General features: G+C 39.8%; 1 protein-coding gene across 3 annotated transcripts in view; it reads left to right on the top strand.

Moving 5' to 3' along the window:
- The window catches only part of NAV3 (neuron navigator 3), a 420,281-nt gene that overhangs the window by 218,138 nt on the left and 176,124 nt on the right, over positions 1 to 26,019 (top strand). For all 3 annotated transcript variants that reach the window (XM_052774469.1, XM_052774467.1, XM_052774468.1), the window contains exons 2-3: positions 8,850 to 8,967; positions 9,672 to 9,724. In XM_052774469.1, coding sequence (XP_052630429.1) covers positions 8,850 to 8,967; positions 9,672 to 9,724 — 171 coding nt within the window. The remainder of the gene's footprint in view (positions 1 to 8,849; positions 8,968 to 9,671; positions 9,725 to 26,019) is intronic.

Here is a 26,019-nt window from a genome sequence, read left to right as displayed (position 1 = left end):
TAAGCAGGAGTTAAAGTGTCTTGTTCTAAAATATGTAGCTCAGAAAGCGAACAGTTTATTTTGTTTATTTTGATTTGCAAAGCCATTCTTTCACAGGAGAGGAAACCAGACAATTCAAATCAGTTTCTAAGCCTGAAAAAATACAAGCTAGATGGAGACTTTAAATATAAAGTTAGTTGCGGTCTTATTTGCCACTGTTTTCCTGCAACAAAAGAACAAAAGTGTGTCTTAGTATTTTTGCATCTTTACATATCAGAAATTTGCCTTCCCACACTTAAAAAGAAGTGCTGGAAAAGAGGGTTATTTTGATCCCCGGGCCAAGTTCTTTAATGCCAAATCGCAGTGTGGAAAGAATGTCTCAGTCCAAGTTATAAATCCTTAAAATGAGCTTTGATGGAAAATCTGGAGTAGTTTCACAGTGGAATCTCCTCAGCTCCATGTGAGGAGTCCTGTTGCTGCTTTGCTAAGGCATGTGCCCACTCCATCCAGGAATGGTCTGCTTGATACCAAGGCTGGCTTATTGCTTGTGAACAAAAAAGGAATCAACAAAGCAGGGATGGTTTTGTTCTGCAAATTACTTCAGGATTTCTAGTCACGTATGAGAAGTTTTTTCTCTGTTCTTCTGTGTTGTCACGATATTGGTGAGCCACAAAGGAAACCTGTGCAAATTCAGTTCTTTTTTCCCTTTACAGAAAACTTACCTCTGCTTACTGCGGGTTTGTTTATTAAAGTGACTGCAGGGCTAGTCATGAAGCTTATCCTGGCAGTGACAAGATATGTATGAGACATAAGATTAATGCAGCCTTGGTGTCTAGGAAGTCTCATTCAGGGGAATGGAATGGGGCCTCTGGTGCAGAGGGCCATAATTGCTATCCTAGATGCCCAGAAAAGTAGAAATATGGCTTTCTTTTTACCCTTCCTCCTTTGGACTGGCACGGGTGCTCCTTCCCAGATCACCTGTTTCTTCCAAGGGAGATGTCTCTGGCCAGGAACTGTCAGACAGCCGCGGTTCCAGTTTGGGCAGGCTCAGGTGTTGTTCAAGTGTGCACGCACATATAGGAGAAAGAGGGAGTTTCATTTTTTTCAACTCATTTATTTGTTTTGGAGAACGCTGGCACTCTCCTTTTGGTCAAATTAATTTCTTCACACATCACCACTTTCAAGACCAAAACACGTCCTCCCCTTATATTTGTCACTACTATAGCATCACACCAGCTTACAGAAGCGTCTCGGTGCGTGTCTCACTACGCAGGACAGTCAGCAGCTTTTTCTATTGCACCCTCCCTCTCCCCCATTGCTTCTGGGACACACATACATCAGTATTAGCAGGAAGGGTTGCTCTGTAGGGAAAACCAGTTTGGCACTAAGGAACCAGCATCTCTAAGGTACACATTTTGGGGGTGGAGGGTTGCTTGGATTAGTTCTCGTTTTGTTGCATGGACTGAATGGTGGTTAGTGAATGGGGTGCATTCAGAGTCCTCTTGCAGCTCATCTCTCTGTTTCATTTCATGTGAAGAGGATCTCTGAGAGAGCACAACAAGTGATAGGAGACTGCCTTTAGAAGCACACTCCTTATCTGAACTAAAATGCTAAGACGGATTCACGTTCTGAGTGGTGTCTCTAGGTGTAACACTTAGGCCCAGCAGGGAATCCTGGTCTTCCTCGCTCTAATAAAATTAACTGAGATATTAGTTTTAATCAGTTTTATGTAAATCTGTACTGAATAATAGGTCCTGTATTTTACTGTACTTTTACTAAATGCCTGCTGAAATGTACTTTAAAGTTAAAAAATATATCTAAGAAATAATTCCAAAGTTGTACAGGCAAGTACGTAGAGTATTTATAACAGAAAGTCTCAAGGTTAGCTGTTTTGGAGGATTGCTCTGTGTGGCACTTCGTATTGTCTCCTGTTAATTCCGGCAGCTCGAGGCCACTATTAATAACTGTGGTGGTGGTGCTTCGCAGCAGCACAAGTGTGCAGAGAAGCAGCTGTCTGGCTGGGTCCTCTGCAGCTGCAGGATGAATATCTGGCTCCTTCCCGTGGTACTTTATTGCTATTGCACAGGACTGAAGAGTAGCTGTAGTAAGCCAATAAAGAACACGGTGTGATTAAACTGTAAAGCAAATCGGTATGATTCTTTTCAAAGGATGAGCGAGTTATTTCATTCTCTAAAGAGCTGGATTTTTAACTGTGCAGTGTACAAATCACTTAGCAAACCTTACACACAAATACACACTCAAAGAGGCTTATACTGTTATATTTCACCTGGCACAGATGCATCAAGAGTCTTGCCCCTGTGCCATTGGTGAATATTGGCCTCAAACACATGTATTAAATTAATTCTGAGTTGGGATTTGGTAAGAAATGGGAAGAAAGAGAGCACATTAAGTCAGTACAAATGTTACTTGGGTGATTAGATCACAAACTGTAAGTGAAGCTTGGAAATATAAAACAGCCCCCTTAAAGCTGGCTAAGTCATCTAAACCTTGCCAGTGATTGTTGAAGAGTATTGTTTCTACTCATTTTCTTAGTTGAGATTAGTGGAATTTTATTTAATTGTATTTTTATCTGAAAATTACTGAGTAGTGTTGATGGATACATGCTAGTATTTACAAAATAGAATCATATTATAGGGATTCTGACATTTTGGTTAATTGGTATGTATCCCTCTAAATGGTTTCTATTGCTTAACTCGTAATTGTTCTCATTTGCTCCGTGGGATTTAGAAACGGGGTTTGTGGAATGTCACTTAATACTTATTTCATTTTGTTAAATGAAATGCATTGGCTTCCATCTTGCCTATAAATTAAGTCATTCTAGTTTCATTTTCTGGCCATATATTTTTAATTGTGTAAATATTTTTCCTTCTCATGTAATTTGCTGAATGTTACAAAAAGTGCCACCCCCAGCCCCCAGCTTTACGTTATAGCAAATGAGTCGCAGTGTGTTTTCTATAGTCCGTTAAATCCGGACATAAATCGGATGCTTGATCTGTCTCTTATGGTGGTTTAAATGTGAACCATTGTTTTCAAAGTTAGCCCTTTTCCTTGTTAAGTGGAGGACTGAAACTAATAAATTATTCTTTTGCAACCTAGAGAAATAACCTTCAATAAGAAAATATTTAAAAGGTCAGATCCTGCCTTCCAGTTAAATTTTCCTTAGCATAGAGGCAGTGGGAAGGAGAAAGGCGTCTCATTGATTTCCTCCCCCTATTCTAACGCTAGTCAATGTGTTGCCCAGCTTCTCTTTATAAATACAAGCAGCTTCAGGGACTCTCCAACACGTGTTTTGCTACCCACAATTTATTAGCCAAGAATAGCTACGTTGAAGTACAGTTGTGGTCATGCCCTCTCCTCTGGCAAATCCTCTTCATCAGGGACTCTGGGACTGTTCTGTTGGCTGTGCTGGGTATCCAACACCCAGAGTAGGCCACACACTGGAAAACCGCCCAGAAAACAGATATACAGCCTTTACGGCCCATTTTGTAGCCTACTGGAGAACAACAGAAACAAGTCATCAGGCTCTTCTTCTACAAGCGTGATTTAAATGAGCGTCTATGGGTGAAAAGCTCTAAGCGCTATCAACTCTCAGTTGTCTCCAATGGCAACATTTTAAGCAGACTAAATACATTACACTAGAAAGTCACATAGACCTTTTATTAAGTTAACAGTGCCATATTTTCACTTCAGCTGACTGTTAAAATTCTGGTGTTGGGGCTTTTTAATAGTTTCATTTCCCTTGATTCCAATTTTTTTTTAAGAAAAAAGATTATGAAATGTATTGATATAATCCAAACATAGAATAAAAGACAGAGTCCTGCTGTGCTAAAAAGTAGTATTGTATATTGCTGTGAACCATTGCAACCCAGGTATACTGCTAGCAACATTTTTTGTAATAGATAACTTTTCCTTCCATTTCTGTAACTCTTGTTAGCCACAAGATAAGGAGGAAAGAAAAACCTGTGGGAAGCTTGCGGTTGCCTAAAGATTCCTTTTGAGGAATGGAGTTCTTAAAAAGAAATGGAGTTCTTAAAAAGCCTCCCCACCCCCGAAGGTATTATGGTGGTATCGTGCACAGAAGAGAGCATGAGAGTGAGCACTGGGGGACAGCATTTCAATTCTTTCGTGCTAATGAATGAGGATGCAGTTGTCTCCTAGAGAGTATTTTAAAGGACAAGTGATGAGAACTGGATACTCTCTGTTTATTCTCACATATCTAGGAAGGAAACTTTTTCATATAGTGCACAAATATTTATATATTTTTCAAATATAACCTATCCTCCTAAATGGCATGGAAATCTGTCATGAGGTCTTGGCATAACTCAGTTGGCAGCAACTGTTCTTCCTAAGCAGCAGCATTGGCACATAAGGGAGTGACAGAGGCATACTCTAAGTATGGAAAGCGGTCTTCTCGATAGCAACAGGAGGCCATTTTCAGATCTGAAACTCAATATTCTGTAGCAAACAAACAAAACTATGCAGAAGGATCCTGATTCTTGGAATATGCATTTTCCCACCAAGCCTATTTATAAAACTGCCTGATAAAAAAGCATATAGAAGAAATGATTGCAACTCAGAATATCTGGGTTGTATTCCCAGCCCTGTGTGCTCTTGAGTGAGCCACATTAAAAAAATTTTTAAAAAAACCAAACCGCTGAGAAAGCTTTTATACCTCAGTTTCCCTACATCTACAGAAATAATAAGTAAATGGGAGTGATCTCATTTGTGCCTGGAAAGCATGTTGAGATGATTTTGTGGAAGACGCTAACGAAGTGTCATGCATTATTATTGCATTAGGCTGACAGTACTTCCTAAATCCATCTGACATTTCCCACTTGACACTGATTGTGGGTGGTAACACTTCTGTATTAATTTTAAAGAGGATGCATTATAGCACTGCCCGATGTATAATCACACGGTTTATGCTTAAAGCATTTTCTAAGGAAGGCAGTAACCTGTGAGATCCTCTCTTTTTCACTTCGTTAAACTACCGCGTTACGAGGTGTACTGTTTCATTACGGATCCTGCCAAGCAGCTCTGCAGTGCCCCTTACAGCTACGTGTGAAGTATCGAGGTGAAGTTCGTAACTATATTTGGGTATCAGAGTTTATTTCCTCTACTCTCTTGAAGGTTAGCATGACGAGCGGTTGAGGAATGCTAGGGGAAACCGTCGTTAACATGAGCAGGCTGTGCCCGAGCTCGGATTGCCCCGCTGAATCCTGTTTCATCTTGCGAGCAGTTAAATCACCAGGCGCCGGGACGGGGCTCGGACCACACAAACACAGGATTGGGTCTGTTCCGTTATCGTGTTGCTGAGACTGGTCCTCCACGTCGCAGATAAGAGCGGCTCTCCCGTACGTTGTCAGCGGTCGGAGCCTGGCGTCGAAGTGGAATACTCCCCGGTCAGACGTGCCTGTAAAGCAGGGTGGTAGGAGAGGAAATTTGGAGAGGAAATGAGTAAGTCAGCAGCCCGGCCCAGTGCGTAGCTGTGGGGCAGGGTTACTGGAGTGGGGAGGAAGTGTTGCAACAACTAACCCTCATGTCTGGGTTCCTCTCTGAAACAGCCTCATCAGAGAAAAATCTAGGATCGGAGGATTTTGACTGCACAATGAATGCGAGACGGAACGATCTATTGCTAGTTCTGAAAAGAGGGGGAGCATGCACAGCTCCTCCTTAGACGTGCTCAGCACCCAATGAAAGAGGAGCATCCTTAAAAAGCAGCCTGTTGCATTAAGTTACTGATTTTTTTATCTTCTGTTCTGGGTGACCTTTCTGTCCTTTGCAAACTGAGTATTGTCAGTGATGATGCACACTGGAGCTTTATGTTTCCCTGAGGAGTTTAAGATAAGATTTCTAAAAGGTGCATAGTTACATTGATACTTAAAAACTGTGGAGGAGGATTCTCTATTTCTCATGATATTTGCATCAGAGAATTTCATGTAAAAAGAATATAGTGGCATGTGTACATTCTTATAATTTCACGTGTCTATCTACATGCTTTTCATTTTTTAAAACTGACTCCTGAGCAGTTGGGTCCACGGAAGAATGAGATGAATGAGAAGGGCTAATTATGGGGAAGGGGGGAACCAGAAGCAAGTGGTGATCCCTACAGAAAAAGTGGAAATTAAATGTGACTTTCCACTGCCAACGGGGTGTTGGTTTGTTATATTGTCTCCATCAACAACTCTTCGGCTTTTTGATTTTTTTTTTTTAGAATACTGCTGAAGTGAAAAAACTCCTCTTTTATAACTGCCTCCTCCCAGTATTTTTTTTCTGCCATTGCATTATTATCAAAATACTGACCATTAGTAAAGTTTTGGTATGATGTGGATTATCCACCTTTGTTTACAAAGCACTGTTTACATTCTTTATGCTTGTCACTTTTAAATTAATGAGAAAAGAAAATTTTGAAGGGGGTGGATGGGTGTGTGAAGCCCATTCTTTGAATACTAGATACTTGCAAAGCAGCTGCTAGAATGAAATATCCCTGGCTGCTTAGTGAGAGGATAGTTCAAATTGTAGTCAAAATTAGGATTGGTGCACCAGATTATGTGTGGGTGTGACAAACGAAGAAGGAAATGCTTGGTAAAGTATTTTTATTTGTAATGTGAAACTAACCTAAAATAATATTAGTGGGTATTAAATTCTGTATGTTCCAGTGGATCAGTTTCACTGGAATACAGAAAATAGTTCTGCTTATAGTAATAGCTCAGAGAATATTTCTGAGACATTGCTTCAGAAGAATGACTGAAGTTGAAATACTAGTAGTAGGGAATATATGATGCTATAGGTGTAGTATGCATCTTTTATCATCATGATTTCATATTGTTCTAAATATGTGCTCATACAACCTTTAGAGACTCCACATTAGCATTCATTATATATGGTTATACAGTTGAAGAAACACTTTCTTAGCTACAGTTGGCTTTAAAAACCATTTTAATGGAGCCTTTCATGTCACTCATCTGTAATAGCAAAAAAAGAATATCAGTCGGTGAAAACACAGGTGACTGAAGCAGACTTCTGGGTGCAGCAGGGAAATTTAGGGCCCCATCTAACAGCAGCATCCTTTGGCTGTGGGAAAGCTGAATCCGCTTCCACAGGTTAATTCTGTGAAGTTATTTAAAGTTCTAAAGCTGTCAAGAAAGCTATGGCAAACCAGCTGGTGATCCACCTGCAGGAATATGGGAGGAAATAGGGCAGACCACACAAGTTACAATTCTCTGTCTCTTTTAGAAGAAGGAGAAAATCTGTGACAAAGGTACTCAGATAACGAAGGAGTCCTTAGGATGTGAACGTGGACTGAGCAGTGATACTTTCACTGGGTGGAAAGTGGATGTTGGTTCTCTGAGTAAGACTCTGGACTGGGAATTGCATCCATTTCCCCGCCCTGGCTCTGCCACAGATTTCCTTGGTGAACTAAGCAAGTAGTTAATGGCTCTGGCCTCTGTTTTTCTGTTCACAAAGTGGGATTCTGACCCCTTCCTCCCAAGGGTCTGTGAGGTTAAATAAAAGGATGTTTATAAAGTGAGCTCATATTGTTTTTATGGAAGAGGTGCAGTTTCAACATTTTCAAACAATATTCTCAGCAGAGAAAGAACCTTAGATATTAGATATGCTTACACAGTAATGTTGTTGTACAGGTATGCTTTCTCTCAGTGGTAACATCCCACGATAGTGGGAGGTTCTGTACCAGTCCTTTTTCCTGGGGTGAGGAGAGACCCCACGGACACCCCGCAAAAGGGAGCCAGTGCTGGCTGCCGAGGACCACTGCTACCCTCCAGCTGTGTGACACCCCCGCGCCACGCTCCGCTAGTCCGAGGTGCCTCTGCACGCTGGGTGCTGGGACACCCTGCGATGGTGGGAGCACCTCTTGGGCTGCACAATTCCTTCGGTCCATACGTAGGGGAAGGTGTCTGTTCCTCTTACCTCGCCCTAAGTGAACCTGGTTCCCCTTGTGTGGCTGCTGCATGTGTTACCAAATGCTCTCTCTGTGTACATATACGCCTTATGAAATGCCTTCAACCTTTCTTCACCCCCCCCCCCTTAATTTGGAGGATGTAGTTCAGCTGGTCCTTTTCAACCTTTTGTTAATAAATGCCATTTTTTGCGCTGCCTGTTGCTAAATATTTGGTGCTGCTCAGTCTCACCCTTCCCCCCTCCTCTTTTGGCGGAGAAAGGACGCAGCATATTTCCAGAATATATACTCTAATTCCAGCGATGAGACTACTGTACATCTGGCGCTCTCAGTCTCCTCTGTGCACATTACAGCACGCTGAACCGTAGGCGAGGGGACGAACGACCTGTCCCCGCACGGCGGGACACGGTGATTACTGCAGAAAGTGTCACAGAGACATCGCCAGGTGCCGGATCACCAGCGACAACCCGATGAACTCTTACCAAAACACAGGCGCGCGTCTCTGCTATCACTTTCTCTTAGGCAGCCCCGGAGCGTGAAAGTTGGCGGTGGGGCGTGCGTAGAGGTAGAAACACGGTGGGAGGTGGAATTGCGGTAGATGTGACTGATTTATGACAGGAGTTTCCTTTACAGTCATAAGGGGAATTTTGCTTGGTCACAGCAAGTTTGAACCCTCATGAAACAGCCTGAATCATTTGAAGTTAAAATAAACCAGAGAATGGCAGGGGGAGGGACATGGCTGTTTAAAAAAAAAAAAAAAAAAAAAAGGCAAAAAACACAACGTTAAAATTGTTTCCTTTGGTGCTGACTTCTTAAATGGGAATGTGATCCAGAATAGTTCTGGTGCAAGCCAACATTTGTTTTAAGAATTTTTATTGTCTTCTTTTCTCTCTTCCCCCTCTCCCCCTTGCCCTCCCTCTCTGCTCTGCAGATTTACACTGACTGGGCTAACCACTACCTAGCAAAATCTGGCCACAAGCGGTTGATCAAGGATTTGCAACAGGACATTGCAGATGGAGTTCTGCTAGCAGAAATCATCCAGATCATCGGTAAGACCAGGGCTGAGAGAAGCACTGCGAGCTGACTCCTTGCATGGGGGAATATATAATTCAAGTTGAATGTATTTAACAATAAGATGAACCCTGAATAATACAATTTGACTGGGTCCATATGTCTCTGATATTTGTGTGGTTCTTCCTTGTCTTAATTAAAAAATATGTTTATGTGAGCATGTTTGGAAGTGGCTGTTTAACCATACTTTAAATGGCCAGAACTGTATCTTACACACTTTGAATTGTCAGAAATGAATGCTCCATTAAACCATATGTCTCCCATGTGTGCATTTTGTTAGTTGGAGTGGCTCATACTTTCTGGGATGCCTTGAAACTGTATCCTGACCCTGCAAAGACAATTGTGGAAGATTTCATGTCAGCAGTTATTTTGCAGGGGCTGAAGAATTAGCAGCGACCTCCTTCGCACTTCCCCCTTTGCATGATTTGGCATGTGGAAGCAACTGCTGCTAACAAGAGTGTTGTTACTGTACGACTGAGCTTTACTTAGAAAGGAGCTCTGTGTCAACAAAACCCTGTGCACTTTATTGCTGTGTCTTTTCTGCTCTTCTTGTTTGATTTGGGGTTTTTTTTTTGCTTTGGTTTTTAGGTTTGGTTTTGGGGGGTTTTTTTGGCCAGGGGGTGGAAAGGAAAGTTTTATCTCATTGTTTACTTCTGCTTTTCTCCTCACTGTTTTTGTTTAGCAAATGAAAAGGTTGAAGATATCAATGGCTGTCCCCGGAGCCAGTCTCAAATGGTAAGAATAAAATATATTTTTAGTCTGTGTTGGCACCTCTGTGCTTTCCTAAAATGCTTTTTAATAATGATTTATTTAATCTGTGAATATTCTGTCCCACGTTTACCATAAAGTCCTAATTCTCATATAGCGTTCCCGGTACTTTTTTTCCACATGTGCTTAGTGTTTGTCACTTCATTTCTGTGCTCGCTAACTTTGGGTCTTGAGGTAACCCAGCAGCAAAACTCCATCACTTCCAATTAATCCAGAACTGCCTTAGCAGACCTGTTCTTCTGATGATCCAGATAATTCCATTTAACTTCATTTTTAAGGGCAGTAAATCCAAGAACAAATTTTTAAGTGGAGTCTTTGTGTCTGGAAAACTGGTTTGATGAACAAGACTTGCCAAATTATTTTTGAATATAAATAGCCTTTTGGATTGTCCACTGTAAAGTCCAGTTAGATGCACTGACTCCAAGACTTTCAGAAATAGCACTTTAGTCATATAGCTCTCTGAGCTAGAGTTGGCAGCTGCTTAAAGACATTTTCATACTCTCAGGCAAGAAGCATTTTGTGACTGTGATTCATACGGAGTCTTATTAATCTTGTACTGTGTTTATGGCTAGTCAACTACATTTAATAAGATAAAGCCTCCTTAGAAGGCTCTGGAACGGACAGGTACAAAATCTGAGCCTCAGTAACATTACCATGCATTTACTGAATCACTTGCAGTTCCAGTCATGCTCCCCCATGCTGAAGACTTTGCCTTTCTGTTCTCATCCAAATAGTACGTGAATAAGGTGCACGATTGTGTAGCTGGCAAGGATTTTGGAGTATAATGATTTGGATGAGCTTGCATAATAACAAGCTGCTGAAGCTGGGCTTAAAAATGGAAATGGAGTAGGAAAAAATTGCATTTGTTCAGCGTATTTTTTAAAGGGGGAAGGTGTTTGCAGCTTTTTTGTGCAAAGCTGCAAAAGGTAGAAGGAAAAATTTTGAGCACCAGTGAAGTGAATAATCGGGTCTTTCGGTTCTTACTTTTCAAAAAATGTGCAGGTTTAGAATAAGTTTTTTCTCTGGCTTTCAGGCTTTTTGAAACAGCCTGTAGTAAGAATATATGCAATTTCCTTAATAATAGTTATTATTTTAATTACTCATATTACAGCAGCACCTAGTGGCCCCAGCTGAGAACGTTGGGAACTCCAGCGTGGAACTCTAATATTACACACACAGATCGAGAGATAATCACTCTCTACTTTAATCACATTAAAACTTGCCGTTCCAGGCAGACAAGACAAACAAGAAGAGACAAAAGCACAGAAAAGTGATATGATTTCCTGAGGTTATGTAACTGGTTAGTGACCATCTAGGATTGCTCAGGGACCCACCACTCTGATGTCTATCAAGCTTCATTTCCATGAGAGAAAGCCGAGCTGCAGAGAGAACTATTCACACTAGCAACGTTTGCATCTCCAAAGCGACAACGTTTGGGTACGTTCCCTGTTGATAGGTAAATCTTTACGCGGTATAGGGATTCTAGATTTCACTTCTAGCTCTGCTGCAGTTATGGGGGAAGCATGGTCAATGCATGCCCATGCCGCAGCAGTACCTGTGGGAATCTCTTTGTGTCCGTCTTCCTCCTCCTTTAAGTCCATCTCTCAGCTCAGCCAGGCCAAAGACTATGGCTCAGGTGCTCTGGGTCTCAAACCAGGTGCTTCAAATGCTCCTGTACGTAGTCATACATCAGTGTTTGCACAGTGCTAAGGCATCACGTTTAGCCACTCTAACTTGATAGAAATAGATATATTTTTTCATCCTTCTTTGATTTGGTCTCTTTACTGCATTGTTTTATCTCTACAGTGTGATCAAATTATTTTCCTATCTTTTGACATACCAATTTTATAGTGCTGATTTCTTTGACAGAGCTAGGAAATTTAAAATGTACTGAAGTTAAAGTAGTTCAAACTTGTCAGCTTTCCTCTCAGAGCATCTCAGAGACCCCAGGTTTTAAGTCTGCTCTCCATTTGTTTGCTTTGGCTTGTGCACCAATCTAGCCTAGCTGAAGGCACCATCTTATCGCATTTTCAGGTAATTTCCCTTGGCAGTGCTCAGTGTTGTTAGCTCGGTGAGTTAACGATAGGCCAATTCTCTTCTTCTTGTAGCAGTGGGCTCTTGGGTGTTTGTAATGTGCAGAAAGAAAATGTAGCGATGGTCAAAGCTGGTTTACGTGTTTGACATATGCCAGTATGTAGCAATATGTCCTGTCAGGATTTGTCAGAACATCAGCCATCAAACCAGCAACAGTCATGGTATTCCTATAGCATGTTTGTTAGCCATTCATTCACCACTTTCATTTTAACATTTTTAGTTATTAAACCTCAAGAATCCCACCACCCTTTTCTTTCACATATGTTTTCATGATCCTTGCTCTCATAACTTGCAATTAGGGAGAAATGTTTTCTGTATTCCTCTGCCATTTGATACCCTTCCCAGGAGGTGATGTCTAAGACATTTTATTAGCTTAAAAGAAGCTAGAGAGCACTGACATGGATTGTTTGCTGCTGGAAACACTTGATATCGCCTGTAGATGATATTGATATCAATTCGTAATTCATCACTACCAATATTCCCAAGTTCTGTTCCACTCACCATTTGGTTTTCCTCTGGCCAATGGCTTCATCTTTCCAGTGATTTTTAAGGCATCCCAATTCAGCTGTTACCTTAGTTTGTAAACATCTTTTAATGTTTATTTTAAATATGTATAAAATGCTGCTTTTTTAGTTTTCTTTTAGTTAGGTCTATTGCAATGTCTTGCACTCTCTGCTCATCTTGGCAGTGATATATAAAGTACTTGCAGACAAGTTGAACTGGCTCCACAGGTCCAAGTTCATAAAAATTAAAATGTGTGAATCCCAGCAGCAGCCGGTTTCTGCATAGTTAGCTTTACCAAGATCCTCGTGGCTGTCATTATGCTCGTACATTTGATGTCGCACACTGAATTTGAGAACCTGAGATGTACTGGGGAATAAATTATTTCATATTCAAATCTCAGAAACTTTAAATAAATGAAACTTGCGAGAGAATTGGCAAGATTTGCTTCTTTGCTGGGTAAATCTACTGTGGTAAAAAGATTCTGGTATTTCTTATGAATGGTTTTAATAAAGATAATAAAGATTTTAAACTGTGTATTATAACATACCTTGTCTGTCTACAGCGTCATATAGAGTCTTCTGCTTGTCTTGGCTATTTTTTTCTTTATGGCTATGCATTCAAGGAGGAATATGGCACTTCAGCTTTTTTTTCATCATCTTTTTCAATCCCTTCAATGTAAAATAATACCACATTCATTTCTATCTTTTCCTTGTATGAATTATTCCGTAAGTCTATCAATTAAGGAAACCTCAAATCATCTTTATTTAGAAGATAATAGTCTTTCAAGGTTTCTCTTTTGATAGAACCAAAAGCTAATTCCTTTCTGCTTCTTTATAAGCCATTTATTTCTTTAATTTCTGTAGTAAGTTCCCCAATTGTTAGAAAAAGCAGGTAGTGTCCTGGGTAGGAAATATGTTATGAAGCTTTTCTCTAATGGTCTGAAGAGAAAGAATTCAGATTCTTTTTTCTTTCTGAACATATTAAAAATGCACTGGAAGATCTCCAGTGTTTTCTTTCTAAACAGATCATATCAAACATACAGTAAGCATACAGAGTATCAAATTTAATCCATCCTGGGGTTGTCAGAGAAAATGCAAGAGAATCAAAAAGTGTTCAGCTGAAAATCTTTTTATGGTGACATTTGCAGTATTGTCCCTAGAGACTTTTACAAAACTAATGTTTCTATTCTTTCCTCATGTAGTCTACAGTGCTTTCAGCTGCATAAATAGTAAAATAAATTAAAAGTTGCCAAAAATTTTTAATATATTGCTTTTCAAGTTGATTTTTCCTTCAGAGATTGATGTTGTCTTATTAGCTGTTTTTTCTTCCTTAGAATTACTCTTGCTACTTCCCATGAGAACTGTCTATGCCAGTGCACATCTATGTACAAAAGCATTCTTACCTGTAGGTAGTAGCAGGGGTTTTCTCATAGTTATTGAAGGGCTGGAGAGACCCTTCTTATTAAAAGGCTCCTAGTGTAGTTGCATACATTTAATGAAGACTATTTTTCATTTTGTCAATCTTATCTTTGGCACAGTTTTCTACCAGTTTATATAACCAAAGGTATGCTTCAAAGGTACATTTTATGGTTTAGGATACAGACATGCTGCAGTCCAACAGAGGGAGTTGAGTTCAATAAAAATACAGGTCCTGCTTACCACATCCTGGAAATCAGGGAGTTGGAAAAGGTGTTGGAGCTGTAGCACATTGCCAAATGGATATAAACATGCAGTAAAAAGTTGCAGTTAGCAGAGCTGACACCGTCTTTGGGTGAGTAGCAGTGTATCTGTAAAAAGTGGCAATCACTGTAACTATGTGCAGCACTAATAAGATCATTTCTACAACATTGTACTTGATTTCATTAATAATGCCTTTAAAAATACGTTAATAAATTAAAAATGTTTCAGCAAAGAGCCACAAGAATGCCAGCAATTTTGCTTTATTCTGTAAGACTGAAGAAAAATTATGTACTTTAGCAAGAAGAAGGTGGAGTAAGGGAATCACTCTCTGCTTAACCAGGGAACATTTTTGTGATAGAGAGGACTTTCTGACATAGTTAAAGAAGTGTGTGAAGCCTGAAGCTGAAGTAGGACAAAGTGACTACGGCTATCCTGGTAGACATTGCTTTGTAATTTATTGCGTAGTGTTCCTGTAGTCCCACAAAAGCCCCCACTGGCTCCTTCTTTGCTTGCATGCTTGAGCTTTTCTCCGGAGGAAGGAAGCCAAGGTTGCAAGGGGATGAGGTGCATGCAAATCTCTCCTTAGCAGGGAGTCAGCCTGGGGACAGGATGAATAGGTGGAAACCGAAACTACTAAGTGTGCCACAGGGTACACCTGCCCTACAATATGTATACTTCCCTTCAGTATAGACACCTGCCTTCAGATTTCCTCTGACAGGGATGTTGCTGGGCAGACACTGTTGAGTGGCATCCCTTGGTATCCAGGAATGTCAATAGCCAAGGACGAGAATATCAACATTAGCATTCCGTGTCTAAATTCTGTGTCTAATTGTTTGCAAAAAACCAGAATAGTTTTGTATAAAGTAAGTGTTGTAGGTTCTACTAAGGCCCATAGAATTCCAAATGAAAATGTGTGGGGTATGGTTACATGGAGCTCTTTGAGGACTGGGAAGCCTGAAAATATCATCCCTACGTTCGCTGTCAAGTGGGCCCACGCGTGACCTCTCTCTGTCTGCACAATGTTAAAATATGTAAGAATATTCTGGCTTTGCTGGTGCAGTTGTTGGTGAGATTGGCTTTATGAATTCAAGATATACTTTCTGTGCTTTGGAACAGCTCCAGGTGAGCCTTCTACACAAGTGTGACATGTTGAAATAAATACAGAAATTTGGCTAAGTGTAGAAATATGGTCCCTTACAACTGGAAATTCAACCTGAGTTTTGAAGACTAATCCCAGCTCCTTTCAGGTGCAGGCCAGTCTCTTCCCACCTGTGCAACCCCCTTTTGTTTAAATTCAGACTGTCACCCCATGGCTACCAGTGGATCTTCGCAGATTTCCTGACTAGTTGCTATGAGAGTTTTGTGAAAATACAAGGCAATAAGAGACTCTAGTTTTGTCAGCTGTGCAGGTTTGGTGTGCTTAAGTGAATGGAACACAAGACAGTAGTCTCATTGCTGTTTTTCCACGGTGCATGCTTACATATGTAGTTTTCATAAATTAAGTGAATAGCCTGAACCATAGATCACTCTGTTTTGGGGAAGATGCAGGTTGCATAAGAGGCCTGAGAAAACAGCCTCAGTTGGTACAAGTCTCTGTTTAAAAATGTAGTCAGAAGGAATGGCTTCTCACAGTATGGGCAGGACAGAGTCAAAAACTCATTTCCCTGTCCTCTGTGGCAGGTAAGGGGTATCTAGGATTCGATAATGGAGTAGCCTTAAGAGGGAAAAAATAAAAGTACTTTTAGAAAAGGATGACAGGTTCACAGCATGATATCTAGGGAAGTGATCTCAGTAAAGTCAGAGAAAAAAACCGGTAGTAATTAAAATTTGAGCTCCTGAGTGAGGTTTCCTGTGTTTATAGATAGGAAAGCTCATATTTTAGCTGCCTTACATAGAAAGAATCTGCAAGACATAGTCATAGCTTGTGTGTGGGTGTTTGGGGGAGAGCAGACTTGAAGAATATGCCCGGGTGTTAGGTAAAGGACTGTGTGGAAAGGATTAGAGGAAGATTAAGAGTTTTGCTTGAATTGGCAACTAGTTAGAAAGATAATTTTAATTTCTAAAAGAATATTCAGATCTGGAACAAAGAGAAGATTCTCCTTCCAGTGACACTATAACTGTATTCTAGATTATTGTAATCCAGATCACTGCCTATTTGGCATGCCCACATCAGGAGTATACATACTTAATTTTATTTGCCAGAGAAGTTTTCAATGTACAACACCAAAATCAGCAAAGAGGGGCCTTTACCTTTTGTACACAGGACATGTACAGCCATGAGAAGGCTGGTAAGCATGATTTCTTCTCTATCCTGTCAACTTCCTGGCAATACAGATCGAATGCCTTATCTTTTGCCTTCTTGTGTACACTTAGCATGGGAATTTCCAGTATCATTTTAAAATTCCCCTCTGCTCTGCAAGTCTCCCTCTCTGCCAGGTGCATTATAAAGGACCTGGTCACACTGGCAATGAGCAGTCATGTTTGTGTTACAATGGGAACTTTCTCTCATGGGCTTCCTTGGGTAAAGTAAAAGACTCTCTCATCTTGGAGACCTGTTACCTCTTGGAGCAGACCCTGATCTGCCTTAATTAAAAGTCCACACTTGGATTTCTGTTCTTATTGTTCAAAGCAGAATTTGGACAATAAAATAGATCAAAGGGCTCCAAGCTGCTCTTGATAACTGCTTATATTATCCATATCTTTGTGTGGCCTCAAGCCAGGGTGTTATCCAGAAGGCACTTTTTATGAGGACATTTTGCCCTGCATGTTACCCAGCTCCCAACAATTGCAGTTCTTCCTTGGACATTGTAAGTGGTGGCAGAAGTATCATGCTTCCCATTCCCTGGGAAGAATTTGTCCTGGTAATGCACAGCTTATATGTTCTCTGGTGTCCCTCCTCCCCAAGAATTTACTTACCAGTTAATTTTGCATTTTTGAATCCAGCTTTTGTGGTTTGGCAGAGTAAAGCCTCATGCAATTCTTTTTTTCAGGACTATGTGTAAAATACCCATTGGAGCCACACTGATGATAAATACTTCTTTTCCCAGTCTATTCAATCCTACCTTGCAACAGTGGCAGCTCTGGAGTGAGATAGGCAAGGCTGATACAGCTCCATTATGAAAGGATCTAAGTAGATGCTTATCTATGCAGGAAATGACGCTCCTCAACATGACAGATATGCAGATTTCCCATTTTCTGATGGTAGTTTCAAGTAGACCCATAAAATTTTTTACTGAACTAGCTATGCTTTCTGAGATTCCTCACTAGGTAGGTGATTTACATTCAACTTGTACCCTTACTGGGATTCCCAGGGAAGTGCCCAAGACTGTCATAGCAAGGAGCATGTCTTAGCTATCCTTCTGAAGATGTTTTCTTGGACAAGTCCTCTCATTTCCTGGGTAGGTTCAGAGTGTGATCTTCCCTTTGAGAACCAACCCCATTCCCACACCCTTCCCCAGTGACTGTCTTCAGCTGTTCCAGGGAAGACTTTCTTAGACATGTTTGACACATCCAGCCACTTGCAATCCACTGTACAGTGTACAACGTACAAGATGGCTTCAGAGCATTTACGATTCTTTTGGCATCCACTGAGTGTTCAAGCTGACTGTCTCATTGAGGTGTCCCATATTTCCTTGGCTGATGAGAGGAATATAACTACTAAGATGCGTTTTCATTTAGCTCTGCTCCAGGTTTATAGGGCCCTGAAGCTTATTCCTGCAGTCTGAGAAATCCTGTGGCATACAATTCATATGTCATGTCCTGGAGCTCAAAGTAGTGACAAATTATTATCAAGCCTTCTACGCACGTACTCATGTCACCACCTAGAAAAAATGGGGTTGACAGCAGGAATGTGTATGAGATCTTCTTCCATGTGTGGGGAAGTGGCCACTGTTGAACCAGCATAGTGAGCATCAGGTTATACCTGACTGCGGTTAATTTGCCTAGGGCACTGGACACTTTAGAGAGTGAAATAAACCCTTTCAAACTCTTGAATCATAAATGATAAGTGCAGGACAAAATTTTAGAAGCTGACTTTCAGGACTGGACTCTCCCTCTTTGTTTTAGACATCAATAAACTCTTTTTATAAACTTGTGTATGCCTTATAGGGGGCCCGTGGCTTTTCTGCATAATCCTGAATGCCAGAGAATTAAAAAATTCTCTGGCTAACAGCAATGCATGTAGGTATATCTACAGTGTAAATATACAAATAGATAATGTAGATTGAAGAATAGTTACAGGAAGTAACATCTCCTCAGTATAGAAATTGAAGTTTATTTTTTGTTTGCAGATGAAATTAACTTGACATAAAACTAGTGTAAAAATCAAAATGAGAGTATCAAAAATAGAGGTGTGTGCCACCGCAAAAGAAAAAAACCTAAGGGCAATGATGAAGGACCATCTAAGGATACATTATGGGAGTAACTGTGATAAACTGAATAGAGGGAATAAAGAAAGGAAAGAGGACAGAATTTCTGTAAGGGTAAAGTTATAGATGTTAATGTTAAAGATGATTGACATACAAGGATGAAGATGTTGGAATTCTGGTTCCAAATTTTGCTGAAAAGAGATTATTAATGTTATTAACATAGCCAGTTTGAGTAAGATGAGAGGCAAATTGGTTTAGCATGAAACTGGCAGAGGAGGAATTCTGACTGCTTTTGTGAACAAACTCTAAAATTTCTAAAAACTCTAGAAATGGAAGAGAAAAATCAGATGGGGTGAGAGCTGAACAGACAAGCAGAGTAACAGTTGCCTTTTTGTGGGAGACCAAATATGTTTTTATTGCGAGGGAGAAAGGAAACTAAGGAAACGATGGGAGAACTGCTGCAAGTGTTAGATCTAGTCGAGCATAAAGGATGGGAAACTTCATCCATCCTGTCTAAAGATGTTACAGGCTTGGAAAGGAAGGGCAGGAGAAGGCAACCAGATCATCACTTTTTTGATATGATTTGATTCTGGCTTGGCTTTTTGTTAGACCTCTTTATTCGGCACTGAAACAAGCAGTTCTCTTTACATCCAGAGAAGATCTGAGAACATTAAAAGGACCACAGGATTCATGACAATCCCTCTTCACAGAACAGCTCAGAGTTACTCATTCACATCAGGCAGTGAGATGCATGTTCCCCTGAGTCACTCACATTTGACTGTCTGAAGTCATAAAAGAAAATGCCACATGAACACATCCTGGGTATTATTTTACTAGGCTGGAAGAAGTATATTATTCATTAAATACAAATCGTATGCAGTTATTAGCCTTTTTGTTTAGGCTTACAAATTCCTTGTCCTATTAATGTGTGGAATCACATGAGAATAACTCATCTAGATGTTAATGAAATAATCATGTCACAAGAAGTACTTATACTGTGATGATATCAGTCTCCATGAAATCTATTGAGACGTTAGGTTAGGGCTGGGTTTGCTTGGTTAGGGTTGCTTGGTTAGGGCTGGGATTAGGGTTATGCACATTTTGCCTCTGTAGACCAAGACTGCTGAACACAAAAAGATCTTTTTGCTCCTTAAAATCAACTGTTTTCCTTCACACCTTTCCCCACCTCAACCCCCCAGCAATTTTCCTTCACACCTTTCCCCACCACCCCAGCAATTCCTTGAAACCCCTCTCCTTTTAATCTATATCTGGAATATGCCAGTACCTCCATACCACTGAGGCTTGCCCATCTCACCCATCTTTTCTCCCCATCTCTCAACTGTGTTTGTCAGGAATGTCATTTGATCAGAAACTCATGTTAAACTGTATTGGGAGGATGTGCAGAGATGAAAAACTGAAGTATGCTTGAAGACTAGTGGGTGACATACACTTTGAAGTATTTATTGTTTGAAGAGATGCAGTTAACAGTCTCCCCATATTCCTCCATCTGTAGTTAGCTTTCTACACTCTTCAATTTTCTCTTTGATTTTTTTTTTTTTCTTCGAAAATGTCATGTGAACATTCCTTGAAGTTTTGGAATTGGTCAAATATATATTTGTGATACAGATGCTTAGACGAAGAGGTGATGAATAAATGGCCTTGAAACCTCCATTAATAGAAATGCACTGAAAAGTTTTAACACAAACATGCAAACGTGCAGTTAAAATACATACACACAAATTGACTGTGACATGTATTTTAGAAAGCACCTGTTGGTTATAGTCATTAATACATTTTTTCCCGCATAGCAGCAGCAGGATTACAGTAAATGTGTGGGCTTCATGATAGTGTATTTTTATCATCTTCTATAGGGAGAGTATGTTATAAATACTAGGAATGTCTAGAATGTTTACTGGATTTAAAAATAGAGAAGAAAGTGCGTGATGTTTAGCTGAACAGCAAAAATGCATATTTAAGCTGAACAAGAAAATAAACAATGCCTCTGAAGTGGTTTTATTTTACAGTATATTCAAACAAGACTTTTTGGTAATTTTGAGATTTTGTCAGCTTTCTAGATTTTTATCAAATGTCTGATTATTTTGGAACTGTGGCAAAATGCCAGTTCTCTTATGGTTATAGTTGAGGTCTTACTTCTATTTAAAGATTTTCTGACCACTCCCTTTACAATACTTCTGCTTAGACGGTCTTATAATTTTGTGTGCTGTATGTTTCTTCAGAAAGGTTATTGCTCAGTGTCTGTGAAGCTGTGAATTTCCTCAGAGAGTTAGACTTTTCACAAAAGAATATTTCTTAACATTGAAGCGGAGTCCCAAGGTCTCTCACTCATCCTTCATCCTAAAATAATCTGCCACTGCCTATCTTGGCAACGGTCAATTCTGCAGCTTCAATAACATGCAAGGCTCTCAAGAAACAATGTGGGCCTGTGTTTTGAGGTGTAGCGCGCACACGTGGACATACATCCATGTGAAATACCTTGTGTAGTTCTGATGAACCCCCAATGATTTGACACACTTTGAAAGGCATTTAAGCCACTCTCTGCCTCTCATTTGTGAATGAAGGTCTGTGGGAGCTTCGAAAGTCTGGGAACTTTGATGAACTGTTGTATTTTCTGGACATCTGTGAGAGTCTGAGATAGCCACTCTTCTACAGAGTTGCCAGAGCTACTATCTCTGTTCCTTAGGGTGAGTCCAGATTAAGTTTAGAAAAGAGGTACTAGACATATTTTGACATTTAAGCATCGACATCTGCAAACAATAAATGAGGGCACACACCAAATATGAATATCATCATCTTTTATTTGGTTGGGCTGGGAAATCCATCTACTGGGAAGATGTTTTAATGGAGCTACAGGAACTGTGCAACTGTCCATAAAATGCTGTCTGTGGTGTAAGGTGTAAAGCAGTAGAGGGTGCCAGAAAGCAACAAGTTGTGGCTTCCGTTGTAATTAATGGAAAAGAAAAGGGATTGTAACCAGCAATGTTAGGGTGGAACAGGGTTTGCATTGTGAATTCAGCTGCAGAAGGGAGGGAAGAAGACACACTTCTTGTAATTTTAAGTGCTTACATGTGCTTAAAATTAAAATAAACACCATCCAACAAATTGTCAAGCTTTTGGAGGTATTGTGTGGTACGTTATGCCTAGGTGACAGTGCTTCTCACTGAATCATCTTTTAGTGGCTGTACCTGCCCAGTATTTCAAAGCTTGGCCTTAATAGCAAAGAAGCTGCAAGACAGGAGGATAATAAGGTAATACAGAATGTCCCAACAATGTAGTGTGTTAATTACAAACCAACACGGTAACAAAACCCATCCTGTCCTTCTACATTTGTAATTGTTAAGTTTATTAAGAAAGACTTGAAAACCTCCCCCTGCTCTCCAGCTGGAAAGTAGTATACTAAAACTTTGATGCCAGAAAAAGGTTTTTTCAGCTATATTGCATTGCTTCCAGAATATAATACAATTATAATGTTAGCAAATGAAGAGAAAGAACAGAAAGTAGGTGCATACTGAAACTACTATGATCAGGCCAGATGTATTTTCTCACTCTGCCCTTGATCTTTGCTGGAACAGGAGTTGCCTACATCTGCTGCAGCTAAGTGCTAGCCTGTTTCATGGAAAGAATGCCAAATCTGCTTGATTTTACAGTGGCTTTTACAGACTCACCATTTTGGAGTTCCTTGACTTTTATGCACACTAACCCATCTAACCTTGCTCTTTTATTTGGCAGTAATTATACTCAAAGAATAAACTCCTCTTTGAACCCTATAGCAAATCCCTTCCACCTACAGCCTCTCCCCAATGCCCTGTTGCTGTCACACGTTAATGAGCATGCACTGCTGCATCAGAGCAGTTGTCCCTCAGGTCAATAGTCCCTCTCTGAAAATGAGAGAGGTGACTTAGCAAGAGCAAGTGGCCCTGGCAAATTTTTTGCTCCATTCTCCTTTTTCCCCCATTACCTAAAGTTATTGTATTAGGGGGATTAGAGGGTACTTCTTTGCCTGCTCTTTCAGTATTCATTTATGCACTACTGTTGTGATCACCATTTATTCCATGACATATTAAGATGAAGCATGCTGGATTTCTCAGAAAAAATCTTCTGCCTCCTACAATCACATACACAGGCATGGGACCGGGTGCAGAGTAGGCATGTTTTTGTCATTGACTGCAATTACTGCTCTGCCAACCTGCTCCTTTTGTCAGGAGCCCACAGATCCAACCGATCTGGAATGGCATGAGGTACGATCGGGCAGCTGAAACTTTGTGTTAGTAAAGATTTTGGCGACATCGAACTGGACTTAAATACTGATGTTAACTCTAAATATAAACTCTGTTACAGCTGGTGACCCTATTATAGGTAATACTATTAAGGTACAGAAAGGTAAATTGGCTTAAGCTAGCAGTAGAACAGGCAAGTTATCACAAAGGCTGCTTATTTCAACAGCATTAACTAATCCCTTCTCATGGAAAGGCTCTTGATCAGGCTAATTAAGATATTAACACAATCTTCTTTTTTTTTTTTTATGTAACTTGTCTGTTTAAATCCACTGTGACCTGAAACTTAATACACAAATCCTTAGAATACAGTACAACCATTTTTGTTTCAGCAGAAATAAATCGTATAAATACAGAAATTTATTTGGCAGCTTTCTGATGTGCAGGAATTATTTAAAACACTCCCAGTCTGAGGAGTCTGCTGACCATATGATCAACAGATGATCATATGACATAAATCAGAGCTATACTTATTTTAAGTTGAACTTATTTTAAGTTGGCCCAGTGTTTGGATATGAATTAGTCTGGGCAGGGTTCAGTTTCAGAGTCAGTCCAAGATACTTTTTTTTTTGTGAGGACTTGATTGTATTCAATCTCACAAACTAATCACAAATAATTTTTCGTTTTTGAAGAGTTTATATCAACTTAAAGCATTTGTTTACCTATGCAGTTCTTATCAATTCTTTCAGGTGACATCCTGACCAGCATGAAACCTGTGAAGTTCAAAAAGTTGAATCTGAACAGTCTTCCTGAAATAGAAATATGTTTGTATTTTAGCTTGTAGCTTTTGGCAGTCTTTAATTCTATAATAATTAGAATATGCTTCGTTTAGGCTTGTATTGTCAGCTAATTGGAACCTTGTTTGAATTATTCATACCTCTTGATTCTTCAGAGTTTCTTTGGAATTACAATGGGAGTGTACCAATGACATTTCCCTCTAGGGAAAAAATACCACAAGAATTTTCTTTGTCCCAGGGTTTCCACACTTGAGAGCTGAAACCTATTTGCATGTGAAATAAATAATAGTTCATGAGGTTAGATAGCTACAGTTTTGTGTATTCTAACTGCATACATAACTAGCTAACCAGCTTCCCAGTCTTGTGGGCTGTTTTGCCTGTCACTCACGGATTTTCTCAGTAATTCCTCCCAATAATAACTTTAAATTATTTTTTTTGGTAAAAGCTCTCAGTTCATGGGCAGACGGGCAGCAACACTCCACAGTAAACATATGTGCAAGGGTGTCTTCGCAGTTCTTGTATATGTAAGGCTTCTATTTGGATTTCTTAGCATAAACAGTTTTGAAAGATTTATATTGTTATATCATATAAATTAACGTATTTGAAGATATGTGTCCCTCCAAAGCCCAGTAAATGCTTATTTTTCAAGTAATACTGGCTGTATTTTGGAACTTGAAAACACTTGGATAAGTATTTAAAACATTGCTTCCTCCTACACTTCACACTCCATTGGCTACAACTGGAAGTGAAGTGACAACAAGGAGTAAGTGCTTCTTAAGGCCTCATTGTATAGGTTCGAGCACTTCTGAGGTTTCTGTTATAACATTTGGCTAAGAACTCAAGAAAAAATCCTGGCCCTATTGACCTTAAGGGAAAGATATCCCGTTGCCTTCCATGGTTCCAGGTGCTTTTATTTTCCTTGCCTGAGAATCTAGACACAAGATCCTGTGAAAATGTGAAAAATTCTTCCCATGGTTATGAGCATATAGCAAAGAGATATGTAACTGTGAAGGCTGTTTATAAGCATGGTATGAAAACATACAGCGTGACCTAATATTTCTTCGTATATTATGCTGAGCATGGTATAAAATACAATGCTCAGGTACACTAGCAGAAGTGAAAGCCTGAATCTGAGTCTTTCATATTATGCCTATGGCTTTTAAAGATGTCTGGTTTAATTTGAATATTTTTAATAACCTGTGACATCAATCCATCATTGATTTTGTTTCTTTTGAGTCTTTTTCTTTAGGGCTTAGATCAGTTTGAATCAGTAATATGAAAAGTAAACATAAAGGAAAACCAGTGACTTATGTTATGTGCTTTCCTGCATATATCCCCAAGGACTTAAAGTTCCAGCCTGGGGACCAGCCACATAATTTTAGACCTACAGAAATCTCTGGGCTGTCCTTTTAGAGGTTGCTAATGACAAGTATTTTATCACTTTTCTTTTGATGAGCTCAATGTTCTATAAATATTTTTCAGGGTAATATGCAAAATATATCTAATTAAAAAAAACATCAGAACGTTTATAAAATCAAAAGGCCAGAAGGATAGGAGCAAATTGTCAGTGTCTCTCCTGCACAAGCTGTAGCATTATGACTTCTGGTGTCGTCAAGAGGGAGGGTTCAGAAAGCATAAATTGCATCTGGATATGGATTCCATTTGCAAAGTTCAAGAGATGCAGTGAAATGCCCCATGGTTTACCTGTTTACTTATCTTTTAAAAGATTCATCCTGTCACTGGTTGTAATTGCCCTTATTTCTAAAAGCTGCTATTTTTGATGAGCTAAATGAAGTTGCTATGTACTAAATAGTGGTGAAGGGGAGAACTGGAATGCTTTCAAAGGTTTAATTAAATCTAGTAAATGAACACTCTGTTGTAGACTCTCTTTTGACCCAATGGAGAGAAACTCTTCTGTTTTAAAGAAGCGTGCATTTTCACATTGCCCTCCAATTTTCGGAAGTTGCCAAGTTCCATAAATATTTAGATGTTGGTACCTTGCTGACTCCGAAGTGTTGCATAACTAAATAAAAGATTGTAGACAGACTCACTGAAGTGATGCATTGCTTTAAAAAACACCGTGTTTAAACAGAGTTCTTTTTACCATTGCCTTAAAAAATGTCCTCCCAGGGTAGTATTTATCTTCAATTTTGAGTTCTTAGTGCATGTGTAGGGCTCTTTCACGGTAGCGGTGGCCACAGGCCTGAGGAGATGAGAGCCCTGAAGTAGGGAGTTACTCTGAGACTCTGGAAGAGAACTTTTGCCTAGTCTTTTCTTTTGATCCATGCTGCTGCAGAGTCATATTTTAGCTTTCTAAGAAATTCATGCAAGATGTTGAAATACTTTCATGGTTTTCTGAATCCAAATCCAGGAGTCTATTCAGGACCAAATCCAGCACTATATTCCAATCAAAAATCCAGCACTTACTTCTCACAATTTCTATTATAGCAGCACAAAAGCACTTCAGAAATTACCATCGTTGTATTTTGTGCTTTACAATGTCTGCTGTAGAGACTACTGTACAGAACTGGCTAGAGCAAATGCAGACAAGCAGCAGAAGGAAGAGTGGGTGAGAAAGGAAGACAAGAG

The sequence above is a fragment of the Harpia harpyja genome, chromosome 23 (assembly GCF_026419915.1).
Source record: "Harpia harpyja isolate bHarHar1 chromosome 23, bHarHar1 primary haplotype, whole genome shotgun sequence".
NCBI classification, from domain to species: Eukaryota; Metazoa; Chordata; class Aves; order Accipitriformes; family Accipitridae; genus Harpia; species Harpia harpyja.
The sequence above is the reverse complement of the archived record's forward strand: the minus strand, read 5'-3'. Positions and strand labels throughout refer to the sequence as shown.